This window comes from Lonchura striata, chromosome 8 (genome assembly GCF_046129695.1).
Source record: "Lonchura striata isolate bLonStr1 chromosome 8, bLonStr1.mat, whole genome shotgun sequence".
Taxonomy (NCBI): Eukaryota; Metazoa; Chordata; class Aves; order Passeriformes; family Estrildidae; genus Lonchura; species Lonchura striata.
Window position 1 is genome coordinate 16,355,366 of NC_134610.1, and position 14,449 is coordinate 16,369,814.

At 46.8% G+C, this 14,449-nt stretch overlaps 1 protein-coding gene across 2 annotated transcripts in view; it reads left to right on the forward strand.

The window, feature by feature from the left end:
* LOC110468366 (unconventional myosin-X) overlaps nt 1-14,449 on the forward strand; it is a 95,197-nt gene that overhangs the window by 38,945 nt on the left and 41,803 nt on the right. For both annotated transcript variants that reach the window (XM_021526276.3, XM_021526278.3), the window contains 5 exons: nt 863-929; nt 1,387-1,479; nt 11,687-11,755; nt 12,614-12,696; nt 14,237-14,345. In XM_021526276.3, the coding sequence (XP_021381951.1) occupies nt 863-929; nt 1,387-1,479; nt 11,687-11,755; nt 12,614-12,696; nt 14,237-14,345 (421 nt within the window). The remainder of the gene's footprint in view (nt 1-862; nt 930-1,386; nt 1,480-11,686; nt 11,756-12,613; nt 12,697-14,236; nt 14,346-14,449) is intronic.

Here is a 14,449-nt window from a genome sequence, read left to right on the forward strand (position 1 = left end):
TTGGAAGGAATGAGATTTTTTTTTGAGTGAGGTTTTTTAATTTACTGCATATCAGATAATTCTAAGGCAATGTACATAAAGCTCTTCTTTCACCATACAAGCACTGCTTCTTCAGGATTAGTAAGTAGTCTAGCCTCTAGTCTTCCTTGCATTCTTAAGAATTATTCTAGGCTTCTCTGAATTCTGAAAACAGACATATCCTGTATTATGGGAGTATAAGAAGATAGTAAGGGGGAAAAACACATTCAACAGATTAACAGAATGTAATGGGTGATTTTCAAAGCACATTATTGCACTTCTGTACCTACATCAGCTCTTATTCTGAATGATGCAGGGCCACCCTGTAGGCTCCCCGCATGACAGGCCAAAGCTTATCGGTGTCATCCTCTTCAAAAGTCTCCCTGAAAACTCTCTCCAGTCTCTTCTCCTGGTGGACCTGTGACCTGTGGTTGAGTCTTCTGGCAGATGTGCTTCAGGCCTGCTTTCCAGATTGGTGGGTTGCAGATGACTCTTGAAGCTGTGTAGCAAACTGTCCATCCTCACCACTGTGTGGGATGGTGCTTGTCACTCCAGAAAGAGCACAGGCTTAAAATTAATGTGAAATTTGCTCAATGACTATTGAGAAGAAGAACATCAGTCTAAGTCACTGGTATGGATAAGAAAGGCTGTCTCTTAATTCCATCTCCTGTTAGCAGTGCATTGTGTCCCCTATTCTTTTTCCTCAGCCATAGCAAAGCCTAATTCCTGCAAATCACCTTGGGTCCTGGGACAGCTGCCAGGCTCAGTTACTTCTGCTCTCCTACACCCCAGGACGTTGGATCTTGCTATTCACAACTTTGTTCTTTTTGTTCTTGACTATCAGGGAAGGGATAAACTGGGAAGCCATTGACTGGATGGATAATGCAGAGTGCCTGGACCTTATTGAGAAGGTAAGCAGTTACCTGTGACAGTTTGTTGGGATCAGTGGGAACTGCTGAGTGTTTTGAGATCTTCCCTGTCATTTCCTGGTTTTAAAAGCAGATAGTTGCTTAGATCCTCTTCCCATAGTGACCTGGCAAAAGTGTGAGCTGTTCTACCCATGGTCCTGGCTCATGAAAACAGATCTTGGCTAATTGTCGAGAGTAAGCTTAGTAATGGTGTCATAGTTTTAGACAGGGATTATCATTCAAGTAAAACCTTAATGTGATTTTTTTATAAACAATCTCCACTTATGATCTGCTTGCTGAATTCATTAACTGTCCAGAATTCTGCTTTCAGTTTGAGTTTTGCTGGGTATAACTCAAGGGTTATTGCTCAATGGTCTGTTCAAATCTCCAGTTCTTGACTTGGTGCTGTGTAGTTAAAGCTTTTGCTGACTGTAAAAGCTTGTCTCTTGTTTGGCTGTAGAAACTAGGTCTACTGGCTTTGGTGAATGAAGAGAGTCGATTCCCCAAAGGCACAGACAACACCCTTCTGGAAAAACTTCACAGCCAGCATATGGTAAGTAAGAAAATAACCTGGCAGGCAAATGATCAGTATGATAGCCCCATCAGCATTTCAAAACCTAAAGTGAAGGTTTTGTTGATGTAAAATATGTGCTTTGTGCAGTAAATTTAAAACGCTCTAGGCCTGAACCTGCAAGTGTTTAATAAGGCTGCACTGAACAACAGTAATATGTAAATGTCTTCGTTAGACAAGACAGGAGTCTGTGAAAGAGGGCAAAGCCTCCTGTGCAATGGAGAACGGCAAACCCCCCTCCCTCTGAATTACGAGGATCTTTAAATTAAAAGGCTCTCAGGCAAAGATATGGGAGTGGGAGTAACAATTCTTTACTAGGAGAAAACTAGACAACAATTTAAAAAGGAAAATGCAATCGGTACAAACAAAACTAGTGAAAGAAAAAGTCTAGAACCTGAGGAATGCCAGTATCAGGTTTTGCTGGGACAATTGCTTTCCCTTGCAATAGTTGATGAGTTGCAGCTGAAGTGGTGATCTTTAGAAGGGTATAATTTTCCTCTGAAGATCTGGTGGCAGTGGGGGCCGGTCTTCCTCTGCGCCGGGGTTGCCTCTGAGCTCCGCTGCCGTCGCCTCTGCGCGCCGGCTGCTTCGCTGCGGGTGCCGCCGAAGAGAGAGCGAGAGGGAGCTGCTTTCCCCGGGAATCCCGCGAAGAGAGAGAGAGAGAGCTGCTTCTCTCGGAGTCCCGCGAAGAAGAGGGAGAGAGCTGCTTCTCTCGGAGTCCCGCGAAGAAGAGGGAGAGAGCTGCTTCTCCCCTCTGGGTGGGACCCCCCTTCATTGAATCAGTCGAAGGTGTATACACAAACCATTGTCTCTGAGAGAGATAACAAAAAACCTGTCCAACCGGTTCGCCTTCGACAGATGGCAAATGGAATACAAGCTTATCTTACAACCCAGGACATTATCCACCCCTTATTCTATTTCCATCTGCACACCATGAAATCTTACACCCAGTTCTCTCTTAAGACTAAGTTTCCCTGTGGTACACAGCGGGTCTCCCCATCTTCCTGCATTACCCACCAAGTGTAACCAGGTCCTTGAGCAAAGACAATCCCACGAATGGGTTGGTCTTTGCCTGAGGTGGGATTAATCCAAACAGTTTTCCCTAAAATACCTTTCATATGTACTACAGGGACCTTATCTCCATCTACTGCGTGTAAGGGTTCTGACTGAGCAGGGCCAGCTCGATTGACAGACCCCCGGGTGTTGACCATCCAGGTTGCTTTTGCCAGGTTAATTTCCCAGTTTCTAAATGTTCCCCCACCAAGTGCCTTCAGGGTAGTCTTAAGGAGTCCGTTGCACCGTTCAACTTTGCCGGCAGCTGGAGCATGATAGGGAATATGATATATCCATTCGATACCATGTTCTCTGGCCCAGGTGTTGATAAGGCTGTTCTTGAAATGGGTGCCGTTGTCAGACTCAATTCTCTCAGGGGTGCCGTGTCTCCACAGGACTTGCTTTTCCAAGCCTAAGATGGTGTTCCGGGCAGTGGCATGAGGTACAGGGAAAGTCTCCAGCCATCCAGTGGTGGCTTCCACCATGGTCAGCACGTAGCGCTTGCCTTGGCGTGTCTGGGGCAGTGTGATATAGTCAATCTGCCAGGCCTCCCCATACTTGTACTTGGACCACCGCCCACCATACCATAGGGGCTTCACTTTCTTGGCCTGTTTGATGGCAGCACACGTCTCACAGTCATGGATAACCTGGGAAACACTGTCCATGGTTAGATCCACCCCTCGGTCTCGTGCCCACTTGTAGGTGGCATCTCTGCCCTGATGACCTGAGGCATCATGAGCCCATCGAGCCAGGAACAACTCCCCCTTATGGTGCCAATCTAAGTCTATCTTTGACACCTCTATTTTTGCTGCCTGATCTACCTGCTCGTTGTTTCGGTGCTCCTCATTAGCCCGACTTTTGGGGACATGGGCATCTACATGACGGACTTTCACCGTCAGCTTTTCCACCCGAGAGGCAATGTCTTTCCATATATCAGCAGCCCAGATTGGCTTTCCTCTACGTTGCCAGTTGGCCTTCCTCCACCTTCCCAGCCAGCCCCACAGAGCATTGGCTACCATCCATGAATCAGTATAAAGGTAGAGCTTTGGCCACTTCTCCCTTTCAGCAATGTCCAGAGCCAGCTGAACGGCCTTGAGTTCGGCGAGTTGGCTCGATCCACCTTCTCCTTCGGTAGCTTGTGCAACTTGGCGTGTGGGGCTCCATACGGCTGCTTTCCACTTCCGGTTCATCCCTACAATGCGACAGGAACCATCAGTGAAAAGAGCGTAGCAGGTCTCTTCTGCTGGTAGTTGGTTGTATGGTGGAGCCTCTTCAGCCCTTGTCACTTGTACCTGCTCCTCATCATCAGTGAGACCAAAGTTTTCACCTTCTGGCCAGTTCGTAATTATCTCCAAAATCCCAGGGCGATTCAGGTTTCCAATACGGGCGCGTTGAGTGATGAGGGCAATCCATTTGCTCCATGTTGCGTCAGTGGCATGGTGGGTAGTAGGAACCTTTCCTTTAAACATCCACCCCAGCACCGGTAGTCGGGGTGCCAGGAGGAGTTGTGTTTCTGTGCCAATTACCTCCGAGGCGGCTTGAACTCCTTCAAAGGCAGCCAAGATTTCCTTCTCTGTGGGAGTGTAGTTGGCTTCAGACCCTCTGTAACTTCGGCTCCAGAATCCCAGTGGTCGGCCTCGAGTCTCCCCAGGCACTTTCTGCCAAAGGCTCCAGGACAACCCATGGTTCCCGGCTGCAGAGTAGAGCACATTCTTGACCTCTGGTCCCGTTCTGACTGGGCCAAGGGCTACAGCATGAGCGATCTCCTGCTTGATCTGGGTGAAGGCTTGTTGCTGCTCAGGGCCCCAGTGGAAATCATTCTTCTTTCGGGTGACCAGATAAAGAGGGCTCACAATCTGGCTATACTCAGGAATGTGCATTCTCCAGAAACCTATGGCACCCAGGAAAGCTTGTGTTTCCTTTTTGCTGGTTGGTGGGGACATAGCTGTGATCTTGTTGATGACCTCAGTGGGAATCTGGCGCCGTCCATCTTGCCATTTCACTCCCAGGAACTGGATCTCTCGGGCAGGTCCCTTGACTTTGCTCTTCTTGATGGCAAAGCCAGCTTCTAGTAGTATCTGGATGATCCTCTCACCTTTCTCAAACACTTCTGCCGCTGTGCTCCCCCACACAATGATGTCATCAATGTATTGCAGGTGTTCTGGAGCCTCACCCTTTTCCAGTGCAGCCTGGATCAGTCCATGGCAGATGGTGGGGCTGTGTTTCCACCCCTGGGGCAGTCGGTTCCAGGTGTACTGCACGCCCCTCCAGGTGAAAGCAAACTGAGGCCTGCATTCTGCTGCCAGAGGAATGGAGAAAAACGCATTAGCAATATCAATGGTGGCATACCACTTTGCTGCCTTGGTCTCCAGCTCGTACTGGAGTTCCAGCATGTCCGGCACAGCAGCGCTCAGCGGTGGAGTCACTTCATTTAAGCCACGATAGTCCACAGTCAATCTCCATTCTTTGTCAGATTTGCGCACAGGCCAGATGGGGCTGTTGAAGGGTGAGTGGGTTTTGCTGACCACCCCTTGGCTCTCCAGCTCCCGAATCATTTTGTGGATGGGGATCACGGCATCTCGATCCGTCCGATACTGCCGGCGGTGCACTGTCGAGGTCGCAATTGGCACGCGTTGTTCTTCCACCCTTAGGAGTCCTACTGCAGAGGGGTTTTCTGACAGTCCAGGCAAGGTGTTCAATTGCTTAATGTCTTCTGCCTCTACAGCGGCTATTCCAAAAGCCCACCTGAGTCCCTTTGGGTCTTTGTAATATCCGTTCCGGAGGAAGTCTATGCCTAGGATACACGGAGCATCTGGGCCAGTCACTATAGGGTGTTTCTTCCACTCCTTCCCAGTCAGGCTCACCTCAGCTTCCACCAGAGTCAATTGTTGTGATCCCCCTGTCACACCAGCAATGGAAACAGGCTCTGCCCCCACATGTCCCGATGGTATCAGAGTACACTGTGCACCAGTATCAACTAAAGCATCATATTTTTGTGGCTCTGATGTGCCAGGCCATCGGATCCACACTGTCCAGAAGATCCGGTTTTCCCGTGCCTCTCCCTGGCTAGAGACAGGGCCCCTCTAACACTGGTTATCATTCCTTTCCTGGGCATACATACTAGAGGTCCCTTCAAGGGGGTCTGACAGATCGTACCCACAAGCTTGGTCACGGGAGGTTGAGGCTACCTTCACTTTGGTGGAACTCCCCCGGTTAGAGTTTCCCTCTTTGAGTTGACGGACCCGTGCTGCCAGGACAGAAGTGGGTTTCCCATCCCACCTCCCCATGTCTTCCCCATGGTCACGCAGGAAGAACCACAGATTAGCCCTTGGGGTGTACCCTCTCTCTCTAGCTGGGGATTGTTGGGTGCTGATTCTGGGGCCTGTGACTCTCACGGGTGCTGTATTAACCTTCCTTATCTCCTCCCTCATCTCCTCTTTAAACTCCTTAATCACAGCTGAGATATGAGCCTGCATTGGGCCATTAATCATACTCTCATAATTCCTAAGTTTGTTGGCAACAGAACCTATTGTCTCCCGGTGGGTGTCAGCATTGATCGTTGCAATGAAGGTGGCGTATTGAGATGGCCCAAGATTTGCCAGACTCCACAGCATTTGTCCCGTACACCTGACCTTGTCAGGGTCATTATTGTGTCGTCCATCCCTCCCAAAGAGTACCTCCAATACTGCCACTTCTCTCAGCTGTTGGATCCCTTCCTCGAGGGTCTTCCAGCGCATTCTATGATGGTGCTCTTGCATTCTCTCTCTGTGGATAAACCTCTCCCTGACACTCATTAAGAGCCGCTCCCAGAGAGAAAGGGACCCTGGTTCCCTTACAAAAACCTGATTTATACCCGAGTCCTGGGTCAAGGGTCCCAAGTTCCTTGCCTCACCACCGTCCAGCTGCACGCCTGTACCCATAAGATCCCAAACCCGGAGTAGCCAGGTAGCATAAGCCTCACGCCCTCGTCGCACAATGTCTTTATGCAGATTGCGAAGACTTTCGTACGTCAGGGACTCGGTGATGATAGCAATCTCTGGCTCCCCTGTGGGTTGTGAGGTTCCTCCATTCCTGTCCCTATCTGCAGGGTGCTCTGCTTTCACCTTAGACTTCCTTGTTTCTACCGGGGCCACTGCTGCTGACCGTGACTGCCCTTGTGGTTCAGCTGGAACCTGGACAGTTGTAACATTAGTGGGTTCCACAGCTGTACTATTAGACTGTCCCTCCTCAAGGCAAAGGGCCGGTTTCTCACCAGCTGGGGAAATGCACTCCTTCAGCATCTCTCGTATCTCCTTAACCAGAACCCTCACCCAATCTGGGTGGTTCATTTCTGAGGTGGGCTGTGGGGCAGGGTCAGGCTCTGGAGCAGCAGCATCTCGAGTCTGTGGTGTAGGTGTGAGGGTAGTTATCCAGGTTAATCTTCCCTTATCTCTGAATGCTAAATATAACAGGACTATCAGCAACACCACCCATTGTATGGTATCATTAGCACTTATAAAGGATCTTAACCCTTTGAGAACTGGTGGAACAGACCCAAAAAGATGGTTAAAAGGTTGAGAGAAAGTTTGCCCAGGTGCTATTTCCTCGCAGTAGGTACCGTTATTAAAGTAACCCCAAAAACATACAGTTAACGTGTGATAGCTATGAATCCATGTACCTGCCTTCCAGAGGAAATTAAAGATCCATGAATTCCTCACCCAATTAACCCAGAAGCCAAACTTGATAACAGACACCGTAGCCTTAGTCATAGGACCCATTTTTAGATAAGGGTCTGCAAATGGGAAAAGTATAGCTACGATCACATGCCACCCAAACCAAGGTAAACTAGACCACATGGTGATGCTGAAGATGTTTTTACACACAACAAAACCAAATTACTTAAGAACTGTTAATCCTTTTTCCCTCTCAATGCCCTCGGGCCTCACGTTGATGCGCCAAATTCTGTCTTCGTTAGACAAGACAGGAGTCTGTGAAAGAGGGCAAAGCCTCCTGTGCAATGGAGAACGGCAAACCCCCCTCCCTCTGAATTACGAGGATCTTTAAATTAAAAGGCTCTCAGGCAAAGATATGGGAGTGGGAGTAACAATTCTTTACTAGGAGAAAACTAGACAACAATTTAAAAAGGAAAATGCAATCGGTACAAACAAAACTAGTGAAAGAAAAAGTCTAGAACCTGAGGAATGCCAGTATCAGGTTTTGCTGGGACAATTGCTTTCCCTTGCAATAGTTGATGAGTTGCAGCTGAAGTGGTGATCTTTAGAAGGGTATAATTTTCCTCTGAAGATCTGGTGGCAGTGGGGGCCGGTCTTCCTCTGCGCCGGGGTTGCCTCTGAGCTCCGCTGCCGTCGCCTCTGCGCGCCGGCTGCTTCGCTGCGGGTGCCGCCGAAGAGAGAGCGAGAGGGAGCTGCTTTCCCCGGGAATCCCGCGAAGAGAGAGAGAGAGAGCTGCTTCTCTCGGAGTCCCGCGAAGAAGAGGGAGAGAGCTGCTTCTCTCGGAGTCCCGCGAAGAAGAGGGAGAGAGCTGCTTCTCCCCTCTGGGTGGGACCCCCCTTCATTGAATCAGTCGAAGGTGTATACACAAACCATTGTCTCTGAGAGAGATAACAAAAAACCTGTCCAACCGGTTCGCCTTCGACAGATGGCAAATGGAATACAAGCTTATCTTACAACCCAGGACAGTAAAGCAACCTGAGAATGGTCTCCTGTGCACATAGAGAAGAGGGAGTGTGCATTCCACAGGCTGTGGGCAGAGGAGGTTTGAATTTGCAGCATGGGATGGAGTCAGGTTCTGCTGCTCTGCAGGGACACGAGGCAGCACCCCAGGCACAGGATGTGGCTGCACAGTGTGTGTGGGTTTCTCCTGCCAGCTGACTCACAGCAGTCTGCTCCAGAGCATGTCAAATCTGTCTCCTGGGGCTGGGGACGGCTTTTGCCTCATGACTTTTAATGAAAGCTCTCTTATTGTTCCTGATTAATTAAATTCTTTCATCCTCTGTCTTGTGTTCTGGACACAGTAGTGGAACTTTTTCATGCAGGTCAGAAAGCTATCCTGGGGACACAGAAACCCCGCTGAGATCACTGTAGCAATCCCTTGCCATGTCTCTGGTACAGCCAACACTTTGTTCTAAATAGTAAATAGACTGAAAACAAAGCAAATTAAAGCCTGTAGCATGGACTTATGGAATAACTAACTACTCTAGTAAGAGCATTGTCAGCAAATATGTTTTCTAGTAATCTAATTCAGGCTTCATCCAAGCCTGAAAACATACAAATCTGTATCCTTTATCTGAATTTTTTAAATTGGCATAGATGCAGATATTCTCACTTTTCATATTTGCATTGTAACTCTTCTAGTAATACTCATGAGTTCAAGTTAGAAGCAATAGCAATGACTTTTGGTTGGCTACTTACAGCTTTGAGGAAATATATGCTTTCTTTGGGCTTTGGGCTTAAATCAAGGCCTTCAATTTAGTCCACTGTGGCTTTGCCTTGTCTTACAGGTCAAGAAATGTGAGAATGCCTGATTTGCCTTCTTTTTAAAAAACTATTGTTGGTATTTCTTAATATAGAACTAATTAATATTTTTAATGTATCACTTGTTATGAATTTTCTTTCTCAACTGTCCCAAGCTCTTCACTTTGTATCTAAATGGAGACGTTTCAAAGCTCCTCTTTCTTTCTGCTGCTCATTTCTGAATTTGTCTACATATTTTTTTCTCTATTCTTTTCTGAGATAAATAATCAGACCAGAATGCAGTTCCCTTGGTAAGAAGGTACCTGTGGTTTATTGTACAGCAGCATGAGACTGCCAGTATTATTTTGCATTCCTTTATGCCCCACTACATTTTGGTTGCTATTTTTGGTGATTTCTGTGCATTGAGTAGCCTTTTCATTAAGCTGTTCATAGTGTCACCTCTGTCTGCTTTGAGGCAATAGCAGTTAATGTGGAACCCTAGGAAGCTTGCAAGAGATGGAAGAGGCTGAGTTATAAGTGCAGGGAGGAACAGTGGAGAGTGCTCTAGGATTTGCATTTGCTGAAGGCAAATTATTTATACCAGTTCAAGTCTCTAGTGCTGGCTGGAAGAGCATTGGAAGACATCCAGCCAAGCATTTCTGGGAAGCCTGAAGAGAACAAGCCCTCTTCTCTGTATTTTCTGTGGAATGCTGTAGTCTTAAGGAGGAAAAGCCTAAAGCTGGGATTTAAGAGAATATGTCCTCTGAAACAACTTGGAGAGAGGAGCAATAGGGAAGATAGCAGAAGGAACCAAAAGCGTTGTAAGCATGGGTGAAATATAAGGGCTTGGTAGAGAGGGAGAGGAGAACAGGATGCCAATCCACAGGAGAGATCCAGTAGCAGTTGTATTTGGAGTGGAAGACAGGGAAGTTTGTGGTTGGAAAAAGATGACTGTATTGGGGGAAGGGAAGAGCAATGAAATGGGATCAATGTGAAAAGAAAAACAACCATGCAAAAATTTTCAGTAGCACTAACAAATTATCAGCATCAGAAGCTGTCCACCTGCTAAATACTGCTAAAAGATCTTGAAGATGAAGAGCTGAATTACAAACAGCATCATGCAACATGTTACTTAAAATTTTCTTAGAACTTTTGTCTGAGGAGGTGGGGGATTATATTAATTTAAAAAAAGTATAGTAGGAAACTATAGGTCTATAGTTCTGATTTCACAGTTGTGTAAATTCACAGAATGTAAATGGTCAGTGTTACCTCAATGACAGGAGGGCATTGTGAGACAGTCTCCTACAAGCACTGAGGTTTTCTGCTGACTCACAGGGCAAGGCTGGTCTGAAAGGGGCCTCATGACACTGATTGTGTTGTAAAGTGAAAATGAAAAGCAGCATAGATGAAAGTAAAATGCTGTGCCTGAGGAAAACAGTCCTGATTTCACCTTTGAAATTATGGTCCCTGAACTGACTGTTGCTCTTCAGGAGTGAGACCCCAACAGAGGCTGTGATGGAGTTCCATGGAAATACTAGCATGGGGCTCAGCAGTAATAAAAATCCCCAAAAGAATTAGTAAAAGCTCCCAGGAAACTAACAGTAAAAGTAGAAAAGTAGAAGGTGATCTGTAGATCACCTTCACTTTGAACCATGTACACCACGGGGCCCCTCCACTCAAGGAGATCTTCTGTCAGGACGGTAAACAGCTGGTCTGGGACAGCTTCAGTGCTACAGAAAACTGCCTTGAAGGGACCTGCAGTATGGAGACAAGGCAACTTGGGCTGGTGTGATGGGTGTAAAAGTCACACATGGCCTGGTGAAGACTGATGGCACTAATGGAAGCCAGGCTTAAAGCAGTTCTAGTTCTCTATGTGGTTGGTTGAGAGCTCCCTGTGAAAGGACAGTCCAGTTGCAAGAAGTCTGCAGGGTTCACTTGTGGAATGAGTAAGTATTTCAAAGAGAAATCCATTTGGGGTTACTAGTTTGGCAGGCCTCATAGAAATAATTAGCGTTTGAGGAATATTAAAATGAAAGTATAATTTACTTGCTTTGTTTGTACTCTATCCTACACAGCCAGTGCTAGAGGCAGAATACTGCTGGATAGATCACTGGTCTAGAGCAGCATGGCTGCTCTTAAATAGTTAAAATGGTTTTTACAGAACAGAGAAAGGAGGGGGAAAATGAGACAGGAAAAAGAGAAAGAAAAACTGAATATTGAATATAGGGAAAGAGAGGTACAAGGAAAGATAAAATACAGAGGAGGACAGGAAATTGGGATGTTATTTCCTTTGATGAAGAAAAGGTGTGGAGGTGTTATGCAAAGCTGCCATTTTCCCTGCATCCTGATCCTGTGTCCTGCACCACATGGTTTGCGTGGAGCTCAGTCTCCTCAGGTGTCAGACACACAAGAATTAACATTTCATCCATGGCATGCCTCTGCAGCCTTGATTCTGCAAGCCCTTGCTCACATGAGAAATGCCTTGAAGGGCTGGATATTTCCATCTTAAATTTGAGTAACATATTTGTAATGTGGCTGCAGATAGCTGCAGCAGATGTGGTCGGGCTCTGCAAGAGCAAAGGTCCTTGCCCATCCCAGCCTTGTCATAGTCATGGCAGAGTTCCTGACTGAATTTTTATTCTTATACCAGCATTATAAGACAACTTATTTTTCTTTTATTTCAGAGCAACCCCTACTATGTGAAGCCTCGGGTGACAGACCATCAGTTTGGCATAAGACATTATGCAGGGGAGGTAGGTGTTCATGATGTGTTTGTGAGGTGCTTGGTATATTCTGGTATATTGAGGTCCTCCATTCTGGATTCCAAAAACCAAGAATGTCTCTGAGGTGTGTGTTTCCACACATTTAATGTCCCCTACTGAAGCACAATGAGTGTGATGGGTTTAAAACAGCACGTCACTCTCCAGTACTATATTCTCCAACTTGGATGTTTGAGTTTCTCAGGTAACTTTTTCTTTGGGGGTGAACTCCTTACTTCTGTTATTCATGTTGTCTTTTCTTGGACATTCACAAACAAACAAAGCTCAAAAGAACAAGGAAAATTTGACTTTTGAGGAGGAGGAAAGACTTAGTAACTATCACAAAAAGGCAAAGGTTCCCGAGCCTTCAAGGTTAAATGTTGCTCTTTGTTGTGAAGAGATATGAAACAGATGAAGGTGTGTAAAGGCAGGACACCTGCACATTAAAGAAGGCCTAACCTCCTCCCAGAATAATGTGCTGAGCACTTGTGCTTGGGAAGTTGGGGTACTGGGTGGCAGTTCTCTTCACTCTCCTGAAGTGAACAGAGTACCTCACACCTTGCAGAGGATTTTCCCACAGACCCTCTCCTGCCAGGCAAATCTTTGCAGCTGTTTTACTTGGCTCTTGTTTTTGAGGGGTTTTTTTTGTGTTTTTTAAGTGGTGGCTAAAAGCCACTTTCTTTCCAGTAACTGCAGAACTCTGTAGCTCTTTGACCCCAGAAATTCAGATCTTGGCACATGCCTGCAGTGTTCCTGTGTAGCTCTGCTGGAGGCCTTGTTTAGCGGCGTGTAAATGTGGAAGGACTTAATGATCTGCAGGGCACTGCTCTGGTGGCTGTGTGTGTGTTGCAGGTGCTGTATGATGTGAGAGGCTTTCTGGAGAAGAACAGAGACACCTTTCGTGATGACATTTTAAACATGCTGAAAGACAGCAGGTACGTATGTCAGGAGGCTGCAGCTGTTGGGCGGAACTAAGCCACATTTGTGTAGTACACCAGACCAAGGAAAGCAGTTGCTTTTGCCAGAGCATCAGGCATTATTCTTAATCATTCTTCTCTTTGTGCTGAAGTGTCCTGATAGAAGAAAGGAGAGCTGGAGAAGTCAGATGAGGCACAGATTTAATCAGAACTCATGTTGTCCCAGTTTTAAAAGGAGCTTTAACAGCATGACAGACATCCCTCCAGGCAATTTTCTTTTTTCCCTTTCCCCTTCCCTTTCCCCTTCCTCCTTTCATTTTCTTTCTTCCTCTTACTTCCCTATACCTACAATGGCAAAGTTTTCCCCAAATGAGTCAATGCTCTTTGCCATGCTGTCAATTGCCAGCCTTTGTACAGAGACTGCTTCTTTTCCAGCCTGCTTGTTAGTGGAAATCATCTGTCCTTGTGCTGAGCCAGACTGAGCTGTTGCTGTGGGACTGGGCATGGACGCTGATGTTATATCCCAGAGCTGCAACATGATCTTAGAGAAATGAGCTAATTTTGATCTTGAGCAAGATCTGGGAAACAGGAAGGCTGCATTTAATACTACAGAGGATCCTACAAGTCTTTAAGCAGCAGCTCTACCTTGTGTCTCTTATCACAGTCCATGTATTGACTTTGGGCTCCAGCCTGATGAGACTGTTTCAGAACTGCATCTTCTCTGAAACTGCTGCAGAGTGTGCACTGAGAAGCTTTGAAACAACATGAGGGAGCTGAGACTATGAACTGCTCATAGTTGTCTTACTTGGACAGTAGCAGCTGGGGAACATTTTACATGAGGCTTGAGGCCAGAATTGTGGTTGTTATTGTCCAGCATAATAGAAGGACTTGGGCTTTTTCAACATGCCAGAAGGGAAGTTTGGCCAGAAGCAGCCATAACAATAAACTGGTGCAAGCAGCTCTGAAGAACTTTGTGCAAATTTGTAAGAACCAGCACCAATGTCTCAGGAGTGGCAAAATGGTGAAAGATTCCCTAGAACTGGAGGGCTAGCTACATGGAGGAGCTCTAGAACTCCTCTGGCCACAGAAGAGCTGGGCTTCCAATTACTGATCATGTCATGGGGGCTAATCATGAGAGCTAGTTTGGGAGTCATGACAGCACCAGTCCAGCTGGCATACCTTCAAGGTGGTTTTGCCTGGGGGAATATTCTTGCTCAAGGGAGGTGTCCCTTGAGCATTCCCTCCTTGCTCAAGGGAGGTGTCCTAGCTAGTGCAGAATGGAAATTTTCCTTTGTCTAATATCCTACTTGAAAGTGTGGCAGGGGGCTTCTGGCTTTGCAGCTGAGTGTGGCATAGAGGGCAGTCCACAGGATCTGGGCAGCATGTGGGAAGTATTCATTTCCTCAGCTGAAGTGCCAGCTGAACTGTTTCCTCTGTCACAGCAGGTATAAAAATGAGGTGTTTCACAATAGGACAGGGCAGTAGCTGACAATAAGAACCATCCTCTCACAGGTGGTAGGTGTCTTGCATCTTCTCTAATTCTTTTCTTCTCCCTTAGGCTGGACTTCATCTATGACCTTTTTGAAAGAGTCTGCAGTCGCTGCAGTGAAGAGACCCTGAAGATGGGCACCCAGAGGCGCAGACCGACTGTCAGTTCCCAGTTCAGGGTATGATGTTTTCCAAGAGAGCAGCAGGCTTCTGGGGAGGAGCAGATGGGCAAAGCAAGGCCTGCAGCCAAGAGGAGTCATTCATTCTTGTTTTGTGTCCAGCA